This window comes from Hippichthys cyanospilos, chromosome 3, assembly GCF_059441005.1.
Source record: "Hippichthys cyanospilos isolate Australia breed blue-spotted pipefish chromosome 3, RoL_Hcya_1.0, whole genome shotgun sequence".
In the NCBI taxonomy this organism is placed as follows: domain Eukaryota; kingdom Metazoa; phylum Chordata; class Actinopteri; order Syngnathiformes; family Syngnathidae; genus Hippichthys; species Hippichthys cyanospilos.
In genome coordinates this window covers 2,931,608-2,942,303 of record NC_142371.1, presented here as the reverse complement: position 1 = coordinate 2,942,303, position 10,696 = coordinate 2,931,608, and the positions used below count along the sequence as shown (strand labels likewise).

Below are 10,696 nucleotides of genomic sequence, written 5' to 3'. Positions count from 1 at the left end.
CCGCTTGGGTGTCAGCCAGCAGATGCTGATGCAGCTCTGCCATGGGCTGCGGGCCAGCGTCGCAATGAGAAGGCCCATTAGTGCTTCGTCAGTCTTGTCTTAACTCGGATGTGGAGATTCGCTTTCAGGACAGGAGATGCAGCGGCAGACAAGCTGAGACGCATGCTGTGCGTGAAATAACTTTTTAATGCTATTTCAAAGCCTGTAATGCACTCAATGCTCAACTTTGTATTTATGTAAGCAAAAAAGTGGATTTAAAAGCCGTGGACACAAAGACTACTCAATTATGTTTATTAAGTACATATCAAATTTTTCGGTGGATATACAAACACAATCAAATGACAGAGTTTATTAACACATTGAATCCCAGAAGTATTTTAATATTTTTCCTGACATTCTATTGCAGGCACGTATATATTTTCCTTTTTTTTTTTTTTTTTTCAGATTGGCTGAAGGAGTTTCTAAAAATGACAGGTGCCAATTGAATTAAGTCCCAAAGTAATCAGCTACTTTGTTATAGGTACTGAAGAAATCAAATTATATTCCACAGTAAGGGAATAAATTACTTCATTACTTACTGTATTGAGTAATTAAGTACTAAATAAGCTTAACACTTATTATGGAAATTACAAAAACAAGTCATCAATAAGTAATTGGAAGCTTTTAGAACCTAAAGACTACTTTGAACTTAAGTACTAGCTGAATTCACCAACCATATTTAGACTTTCCTTTAGCCAAACCCTTGAAAAGAAATGAAATTTTATATATATAATGATTGGCTTGATTTAAAAAAAACAAAAACATGAAAATACACCTTTGGGATTGAATGAGTTAACATTTGCACCTTTCTGCAATCAAATTCAAAATTGATTTATCATGTGCAAGCGTATCATATCTTTAAATAAAATCTAACACAGAAAAAAATTGTCCGACTGGCTCGTAAGTAACAAGTTAGCACACATTAGTATCATGATGACGTCATACATAGTTCTACTGTATGAAAAAGAATTTCTGAGTCACTTCCTCCAAGGAACATTGCATGTTACTGTACCTCTTTTGCTACGAATGAGATGAAACTAATGACGTTAATAACTTAATGCAAAATAAATACAACTACAAAATGCCTTATTGAGATGTCAGTATGGTCATTGTCATGTTCTATACAAAAACCTAGATCCTCCAGTGTCGGGGTGCTAAAGCCATCTTCATTGGTCCCTCTTAAGAGTAAAAAAAATAAAAAGAGCACATCTGAAATCGAATTTTAAAGATTTTTGTCACTAAAACGTATGCAGTGCAACATGAGCAAGTCCGAATAAAAAGGGAGTCCGGTCCGCAAAGAAACCTAGTTAGCTTTGTTTAAAAACACTGATTTTGTTTCCATGTCAATGTGCATTCTGACGTTTGCTTTCAAACGTCATGTTCACGCGTACTTTTTAAAGCACGTAGAATTTCCACCCCCAAAAAAATGACACTTCATTGTTGATGCTTAGAGCTCCTCAGTGCAGACTTGTTGTCCTGAAACGTCCTCGGGGGTCTTGAACCAGTCGCAAAAAGCGTGTGGCTCCTTTCTGTGACCCCGCCCACTTCCTTCAAAGATTTGTGCTCCCGATTCAGACCACCTCGTCGGACTCCAGGTTGTACTCCTCATAGAGGGCGTCCAGGATGGCCAGTAGCCTGTCCATGGCGGGCAGGTAGATGCTGAGGTCTTGACGCATGCTGCCGGCGAAGCCGCTCTTCAGCTCGTCGCCTTCTGTCGTCACCAGGGCGGCCGTGAAGCTCTGATAGGACGGAGCGGCTCGCAGCGCCAACTACAAGGACAGGAGAAAAAAAAAAGTGCAGAACCTTGAGAACCTTTTAGTTATAATGGGCGACTCGGGCCATACCGCAAAGACTCCTCGGACCACCCATCCGTGATACTGGCGAAGGGTCTTGCCGTAAGCGTGATCTGAAGATGAGGACCATTAGAAGTGCATAGTCATTCGTAACAATGTGACTTGCTGAGTTCCTACTTACTGAGGGCTCCGTGGATGTCCTGCTCGCCAGCGTTGACCTGCGACAGGAACTCCCTGAGGAACTTGAGGCCCCGCCGGAGCCACAGCAGCGCCTCGGTGGCCGAGTTTCGCACCTGAGCCTCCTGCGCGTCCACCTCGTGCAGCACGATGGACTGCAGCGTGGGGAAGCTGGCCGGCTCAGACAGCAGCTTCTGATTGATCTTCTACGAGCGGGACGGGAAGACTGCGATTTGCTTCCATGTATTTGTTTGTGCTGAAGACAAGCGTTTCGTGCAATTTCTTCAAAACGTCCTCTTACCTTGATGTTTCCCACAAAGTCCATTTTTACTGGCGCGAAGACGGTAGGGCCAAGTTTGTCTGAGAAGGCACGGAAAAAAATGTCCTTTGCTTATCAATGCAAAGCTGAATAATACAGGGATAGTTAAACTTTTTGTTATTCTATTTTAAGCGATAAAAAGTTCAGATTTGGCTAGATAACTAAAACATTTATCATGTATAATTCATACCTTTCACTCATTCGATCTAAAATACATTAGCTTGACCTTTTTTTTTTAAGTCTTTGTGTGCATGCTCCCTAGTGGATTCGATTGCAAATTGCAGTCTAGTCTCAACAGCACACATTAAACATACATGGATGTGCAAGCCCCCTAGTGGACACGATTGCTTACTGCAGTCTTGTACAAAGTCAAGGCAGACCAGACATTATGATGTGTGATTATTTTGTTTTAAGCTTGTCTACTTAATTTGGATGATTGAAATGAAGACTGTGACAATTAGTTTTGGCTTTTTATTTAAGACTATGTTGGAGTACTGTTTAATATTGTTTTTTTACTCTTTCAGTGCCATGGATGAGAATTCTCGTCTTTTAAAATAGTAAAATAAATAAATATCTATTGTCTAATACTTATGGATGGTGGCTGACACCCTTGACTCGTGCTTACTTTAGTTACTTAAGTTATTTGGCACCTAATTTCCTTGATTACTTTAGTACTTAGCTACCTAAATTAATTGATTAATTCAGTATTTACTTCCCTAAAGTAGTTGACCTTAATATTCATCTAATCGATCATTTGTTTTCAAACATTTGACTGGTATCGTTTTTTTTTTAAATGTATTAATCCAAAGATATCTGAGTGATATCATGTTTGTTGAGATTTCGATAATAGTTCTTGTAATTGTTTATGTAAATGGTTGTTATTAGAAGTTTTAGATAGTGCACATGGAGAGCAAACCATGTGAATAGAATAAGGAAGAAAGAAAGGCACCAAAGTGAGGCCAGACAGAAAGCATTAAGAGCGCGTGAAGGGCAGAATGAGCAGCAATGATATGAAAAGGAAAAAAAAAACAAACAAACCCCCCCCCCCCCCCCCCCCCCCCCCTTATCAGCAGCCTTTTTTCAAGAGATGAGATGAAGACGACATGACTGGCCTACCTAATACAGGCACTATTGCATAACATGAGTCCAAAAACTCTTGCGTGGGGATGCCATTGTCGTCATCCAGCTTTATATCACTAAATCTAGAAAACAAAGGGAGGGAAAACAGATTCAGACAGGATGATATTAAACACATCGTTGACTTTATTTGAGCAAAGGGAGAGACGAAAATAAATACAGACAAAAAGAAAAAAAGCCACGGAGAAAGACGATCCGTTGCATGCATACGAGCAGAGAGATGACAAAGCAGCTTTAGCCTACACAAAAAGCTTTCCTCCATTTCATGTTTACAAGCGTCCATCATCATGTACTGAACGATACACACAATGTTCAACTAACAGTTCGAAATTTATAGTTGTAACCTCATTCAATCTCTTAATATTTCTGCTGATCTATACTGAAAAGTATCAGAAGTTTTTCAAAATGACGTAGGCTCATACCTGTGACTCATTGTGCTGAAAAAAGTCTCCACTGCTTCTTCTGGCTCAGCGGAATCCTTAAAAATCTCTTCTTCATTGTCGGCTTCGTCTCTGTCAGGAAGTGCTTCCTGCTGAGACTCCTCCCCGCCGCCCTCTGCGCTTTGGTCCCTTCCGTGCGTCTCCTTTTGCGCCTCGTCTTCATCGATCGCTGCGGGGACTTGAACCTGAGAGGTATTCTGGGTTGCGGTGGGAAGAGGACCGGGTTGCTCCTCCTGGATGGAGATGTCACCGTTGGTTGTGTGCATGTCTGTGCGATACATAGGAAAGGCATTAGGCGTGGGAATAAACTAATAACAGAGATGAACAGGTTAACTATCTTAATTGGGCAGGCGGTTGAATACGTTTATACTTAAATTTATACTCAGCACAATATTAAATTAATACATAGCGCAATATGTTTTCTGTAATCTATATTGTGTACCTGTATTTGTCTGTAATGTGTATCTATTTGTCTGAATTTGGTACATGTAGCATCCACTTCAACCTGTGAGCCTGGAAGGGGCCTCCTCCCACCCGTGGTCCCTTCTGAAGGTTTCTGATTTTCCCCAAATTGGGGTTTTTGAGTTTTTCCTTCCCCTCCTGGGAGCTTTGACAGGGGATGCTATTGTGTACCTTACACCGAGAAGATGTCTCTGTATGACTTCTTTTGAAAAAAGAAGTCTCAGAACCTCTTTTCATCTGTGAAGTCCTTTGAGACGTCGGTGATTCAGGGCTATACAAATAAAATTTGATTGATTGATTGTGGAATATTTAAATTGTTTTAAATGGATTATTATGGAATATTTAAATGGATGTGTATTGTCATTAGTAACAATTTTCTGACAGAGGAGCCAGAGATGAAACAGATGATGTTCCACAATTTACTGGAGTTGCAGAATCAAATATGCTGAGTGATACTATCAATTATTCCATTAAATAATGTAGTTATTGATCCCCTATAATAAATATGTTTTGTTAATAATTTAGTGAGGTTGAACATGAGTTGAAGTGAGTAAATATAAACACTCATTGTTATATTCTATCCCTACAAGACAATGAAACGCTTATGCTAAATAGTTAGCAATTGTGATTAGAATTAGCACGCTAATGATTACCTTATGAGGTCGACAAACATTAACTACCGTTTAGTTCAAACCTACATAATGTTATATGTACATTACACATGTAATAGTGTCTTAAAGGTCATTTAAAGGCGATGCGTCAACATTATGCGATGAGTAAACCTAACAATGGAGCTGCCCATTAGCTAAATCAAGGCCAATAACTTCCTGTTAGTTTTCTCCTTCTGCTGCTTCTTCTTGAGGAGCAGACTGGGTGCACATTTCAAGACCTACCGAGCCCCTGCAGATTGTTTTCAATAACAGATTATATTCTTGAATATTACACCCCGAGTGCTTTTTTTGAGAGCTTTCCAACTTTCATTTCTTTTCAGAAGCTCTGTATGCTAATATTGTCTTAATGAAAGCCTGCTAACAAAATCAAGGTTTTTAAGCACAAAAAAATAACATCAGCCGATTGGCCACTAGATGGTGCACTATGACAACAAATGGAGTATATCAAGATGGTCTATGCATAAGGGTGTAAATGGTAACTTATATAGCACTTTTCTACCTTGCTGCATTTAAACAGAAGACGCAACAATCAAAATACGACTGTGGTACGCCAGGTCTATTTTGCAATAACTGGATTTTCGTCACTCTTTTTAAATTGGAAGTCATCCCAAAACGTGTGATAGTTTTGGCTGGTTGATAATTGCTATCATAATAAAGATGTTAGTCAATGTCTCCATAAAGCAAAACAGTTTTGTCACACATATAGAAGTGAGGTTATCTCTCTATTCCAACATAAAAGTGAGTCCTCAGAAGGACTGGACTAACTTGAAGGGGAAGATTGACGCTCTGGTCCCTCTGGTTCATCAAGTGCCTCTGCGCCAGAGTCAAGGAAGGGGGTATCATGTGACATAATATCTGTTTCCGATAAATCTCTCCACCTGGAATAATTTTAATATATACATAGTCATCTTTCAATAAACGCTGAAGTACATGATGCTTCGCATAACTTACTTTTCTCCACGGTGCTGATTTAACTGACTGGCAGGTTTAATCTGTAGGAGGCACGTATAGTGTCACATGTTTTCCATGCTCGAGTGTATCGGGGAAAAACAAACACACCTTCTGTGGTTTGATGGCGGCGATAGGAGGCGACGCCGGCGGGCTTTGCTTTGATGCATCTAGCATGAAAGTACGATTTGCTATCTGCATGCACTCCTCCAGGGTCTTGAGAAAAGTGGTGCAGGTTGACTTCACCATGTTGCCTGTGTTTATGCCGGGCTGAAAAGGGAACACAGGGCAGAACTGATACCAGGCGTGGGGGACTTGGCTATTTTAGGACATGTGACTTGCTTTACTTTGGACGACAATAAAGCTATAGACATTATGGAGACTGGTTGGGGAATGACTTGATGTCTTATTTACATTTCAAAACGCATCAATGGCACCATGCTTACTTCTGCTGCGTCACCAAGCTCGTCATCATCCTTGATTTTGTTCACTTGTTGAAGGAGGAGGTCACAGTACAACCTGAGCTCTGACATCTTTGTCTTTAGTGCTTCTGTGTTCTCTTGGAGTTCTGGGGAAAAAAAGATAAACACAAATCATGGTTTGTTGATGATAGGAACTGTCTTTAACCTACAGGTTAAATCCTCATTTACCTTTCTCTCTTTTAGTCCGGTTGTCTGTCAGGCAAGCTTTTGCTGTTCCCAGAGCAACTAGCCATTTTTGTCTTTCTGCTGCATTGATGGCTCTCAGGTAGAAGTACTGCTCTCCGGGTATGGTCAGATCAAGCCGGGTTGAATCAGACGGATGAACTAACAACCAGGTTATAGCAATAGTCAATATACCAGAAATAAAATAGGTGACAGCAGTACTTTTTTTTTGGTGTGAAATTTATGTGTGACTTTGTACCGTTTTTCTGTCATTTTTTTTTTTTCAAATATAGGCCTTGGTTCAAAAAAGGCAGTGATGTGCAAACCTTGAATTTCACAAACGGAGATTTTAATGCTCCCCTTGCAACCTTTCCATGCATCCTCTTGAGAGTCGTAGTAGGACAAAGTTCCCCCGTCAAGCACAAACCAGCGAGGTTGCCATCCTGTATTTAAAAAAACATAAATTTTAAAAGTGACTTCATTTTCTTCTTTGATAGACCCAGTTTAAAGTTTGAGAAAAGTGACACCTACCCTTGTTCAAACGCACGTTAACATCTATTCAAATGACACGCAATGGGTACAATCACAATCATTGCCCAATTAATGAATATGGGCAAAGATTCGTTTTATTTTTATAAAACATAATTCAGTTGGGAGTTATTTCATTGCACAGGATGAGGCGATTAGCATACGCTAGCTTGGCGGCTACCTCTTTATGGTGTCACAAACTCAACGCTGACGTTGTCATGCTAGCTAGCTTCCATCAGGAAAATTGTTTCATCAAAATAAGCGTAAGGGGAACATACCGCTGATGTAATTGGTCCACTTGTATAGTATTCCCTCCATCGTTGAGGTGTTTTTTGCTTTTCATTACCTGTTCGTCATGATAAGATTAGGCGCACAGCTGACTGCAAGCGATGCATCTGCCCCCAAGTGAGATTTGCGGAGTACAGTCAGCAGTGCATACAGTACAGTGCGTCTACGTTGGTAAAAGTACGTAAACTTTTTCTTGAATACCTTTCAACGCGTTCCAAGCAAAGATTTGCGTAGAATGGGCGTGGATTTAAACAATTGACATGAGGAGAAACCAGTGAAATGATAAATAACAGACAGAAGGCGGGACTTTAGCAAATTATCCAATGAAAAATGGAGGAGGGCGAGTTGTTGAATCAGTAGCTGTGTTCATGAAGTTTGGTGCCACGTAGCAAACCTAAAACAACGCATTACTGTACGTATTTTTATTAATATGAGTTAAGAAACTAATTTGCAAACCTCGTGAGGACGCATGTTGTAAGTTAATTTAACACAATGATATTATTTTCCATTTGCACGACATTATCTTTTGTAATTCTGCTTGCCCATGGAGGCAAACTACCCGATCCTGAAGTTACAATTGAAGTTCTCCATAAGCCTCTCCTATGTCACCGCAAGACAAAATATGGCGACATGCTTCTTGTTCATTACGAGGGATTTTTGCACAGCAATGGCACCATGTTTCACTCAAGGTAATGTCTTGAATTGATGTCAAAAGTCACATCAATTACTCTCGAACTAACTTCGAAGATGCTGTTCTCTGTTCTGTACTGTACCACCATGTCACTGTCAGTCTCATCACTCCACATGAGCGCTTCATACTGGGGTTCTAATGTGCATTTGTGTCCCTGTATTCCCCCAAAACACTGATGGATATCCGCAGCCGCCTTGAAGGTGATAAAAATCCAGTGTGGTTCACCCTGGGGACGCGAGAAGTGATCCTGGGCTGGGACAAAGGTCTGCAGAACATGTGCACAGGAGAGCGCCGGAAACTTACTGTCCCTCCATCTTTGGCGTATGGGAAAGAAGGGAAAGGTAGGTTCAAAATGGCATGCAGAAATGAGAGAAGTACACCGTCAAATATTGTTTGTTTGTAGGCAAGATCCCTCCGAGCAGCACCCTGATGTTTGACATTGAACTAATCGATATCCGCAATGGGCCGAGGTCGCACGATTCCTTCCGGGACATGGATCTCAATGATGACTGGAAGCTCTCCAAGCAGGAGGTATGGAATTCTTTTACAGTCCTTTCTGCTGCACTTGATAAACATCACCTTTTTGTGGGGGCCACACTTAAACACACACAAAAAAAGATTAAACTATGCAGTTTAAATGTTGGTGTGCTTAACAGGTGAAAGTGTACTTGGAGAAGGAGTTTGCGAAACACGGCTACTCGCCAAACGACACACATAACGAAGCAATGGTGGAGGATATCTTCAAAAACGAGGACGAGGATGAAGATGGCTTTATCTCGGCCAGAGAATTCACTTATCAACACGATGAACTGTGAAAGGACATATGTCAACAACACTCATGCTGTATACGTATTTTGACTTTTTAATCCTTTAAATGCCATTTTTTATTAACATATATTTATATCACAATTTGAATCTTAATAATGATTAGAGATAAAGGCATACGTTTTGCTCAGTGCAGTTTTGCTACTTTGGCATTTAAAGTCTTAATGCATTGTCTTACCTCTGAACCTGGATTGTTTACTTGATTAGTCATGTGCTCTGCCAACATGCACTGAAAATACCACCACAGTTGTATTTAAAAGTAGAAAAATAAACGAAATATTTAGCTAAAAATCCAAAAGCTGTGTTTTCAAAGATTTGAGCTCGCAGTCAACCTGTTGATTGATATTCTCTCTCCGGTCACAAGAGGGCGTACTGGTAATTGACAACCTCTAACTATTTTTTTCACATTATTTCCTTAAACGTTTAAAAGCCTGATATAATCACATCCAGATTCATTCCACAAAGTGTGAACTACTATTAATTTGTAGTAAAAGTTCACTCACTTTAATTAAATTTGGCAGTGGACTCTTAAAAACTAGCACAGTATAACAACTTTGATGGAAAGCTATGGCACCCAAGTCTAGAAAGGAACCTTTATATGAGTTCATTAAGTCTTGCTGAGCAATTTATGGCTGTTATTCTGAGGAACGTTAAAAATCCCCTCAATATTTGCTAAGAGATCCAAATGGCCGGGGACGGGTAGGGGCGGGGAAGGTGTTAGCTTCACTCGAAATGAAAATATATCCTTTTTATTTAAGCAATACTTGCTAGCACGTAAATAGCCTACTACTGCAAGTATCATTGATACTCAAACCAGAAACGTCCAGGTTTTTAAAATATGGTATTTTAAATAATTCATTTGTCCAATAAATAAGATTTTTCTAATTAAACATTTGCATAACCATGCTTTAATATTATTAAAGTTCTACAATCACCGTTGATTAAAAAAACAAAACAAACAAACAAAAAAAACCAAACAAACCAAAGGACAAAGGAATAAGGGAGGCACACTTGGATTGAAATCAAAGCAGTTGTACTCAGATTAACTGAAACTAAATTAAAAATATGTCACAGTTAATAAACGGTGCTCTAAAACAGTGTTAAATAATAACAAAAATGCAAATGATCATTACTATCGCATGGCGGGAGGGCAAATATGTACCATGAGCATGCACTAAAATAAAATTGCTTGATGGACCCATTAGACAATTTAAAAGGTAAATAAATAAATAAACGAAATGATCGATACTTGCTCGTTGGTATCAACACAATATCGATGCTGACTTAAGTAGTCAATACTTGGATCGGTCTGCGCAGCCCTACTGCTTATAAAACCAAAGCAGTAAAAAGCAAAAAAATAATAATTAGCCCATAATACCGGTACCAAATAAGAAGTCAAATTGGAGTAGAATAACTGTATGACAGTAGCAGCATGAAATACAAATTTAGCTGCACAAACACATATGAAGCAAAAATGCAACAAATTATTTCCCCTAAATTTTGATTGGGTAGGCAATCCTTGACGCAGGCATTTGAATGAGAGACATACAGAAGCCACTTGACATGCCTCCACAGAACAGACAAACCACACTTGCGCTATTATGCTTGATTCCACCCTGTTGGCCACACCTTGAGGAATAACTACAAGTGAGAACATTGCACACCATAACATGAGATTGAATCAGAGATAGCAACATTTAGATCAAATACATGACAATGTACACATCTCAACTT

At 39.6% G+C, this 10,696-nt stretch overlaps 2 protein-coding genes across 2 annotated transcripts; one reads left to right on the top strand and one right to left on the bottom strand.

The window, feature by feature from the left end:
• Window positions 1-277: 277 nt before the first annotated feature.
• On the bottom strand, window positions 278-7,595 carry LOC148425453 (pleckstrin homology domain-containing family A member 8-like). Its single transcript, XM_088411809.1, has 13 exons — window positions 7,437-7,595; window positions 6,957-7,073; window positions 6,637-6,792; window positions 6,433-6,554; window positions 6,098-6,256; window positions 5,990-6,030; window positions 5,804-5,916; window positions 3,888-4,173; window positions 3,445-3,530; window positions 2,311-2,369; window positions 2,014-2,215; window positions 1,884-1,945; window positions 278-1,808 (listed from the first exon to the last, which is right to left on the bottom strand). Exons 1-13 carry the CDS (start codon window positions 7,474-7,476, stop codon window positions 1,611-1,613), a joined length of 1,641 nt encoding a protein of 546 aa, XP_088267935.1. The 5' UTR covers window positions 7,477-7,595; the 3' UTR covers window positions 278-1,610.
• A 203-nt stretch (window positions 7,596-7,798) lies between these two features.
• On the top strand, window positions 7,799-9,218 carry LOC148425452 (peptidyl-prolyl cis-trans isomerase FKBP14-like). Its single transcript, XM_088410986.1, has 4 exons — window positions 7,799-8,135; window positions 8,327-8,478; window positions 8,541-8,668; window positions 8,794-9,218. Exons 1-4 carry the CDS (start codon window positions 7,939-7,941, stop codon window positions 8,950-8,952), a joined length of 636 nt encoding a protein of 211 aa, XP_088267112.1. The 5' UTR covers window positions 7,799-7,938; the 3' UTR covers window positions 8,953-9,218.
• The last annotated feature ends 1,478 nt before the right edge of the window (window positions 9,219-10,696 follow it).

What these genes read in the sequence shown, in the direction of transcription:
- LOC148425453 (XM_088411809.1), bottom strand. Translation starts at nt 7,476, where the DNA reads ATGGAGGGAATACTATACAAGTGGACCAATTACATCAGCG. An exon ending in TTCAGCACAATGAGTCACAG is followed by an intron (nt 3,531 to 3,887) that starts GTATGAGCCTAC and finishes TTTGTTTTCTAG; the next exon opens with ATTTAGTGATATAAAGCTGG. An exon ending in GGACATCCACGGAGCCCTCA is followed by an intron (nt 1,946 to 2,013) that starts GTAAGTAGGAAC and finishes CCTCATCTTCAG; the next exon opens with ATCACGCTTACGGCAAGACC.
- LOC148425452 (XM_088410986.1), top strand. Translation starts at nt 7,939, where the DNA reads ATGATATTATTTTCCATTTGCACGACATTATCTTTTGTAATTCTGCTT. An exon ending in GTATGGGAAAGAAGGGAAAG is followed by an intron (nt 8,479 to 8,540) that starts GTAGGTTCAAAA and finishes GTTTGTTTGTAG; the next exon opens with GCAAGATCCCTCCGAGCAGC. An exon ending in GGAAGCTCTCCAAGCAGGAG is followed by an intron (nt 8,669 to 8,793) that starts GTATGGAATTCT and finishes TGTGCTTAACAG; the next exon opens with GTGAAAGTGTACTTGGAGAA.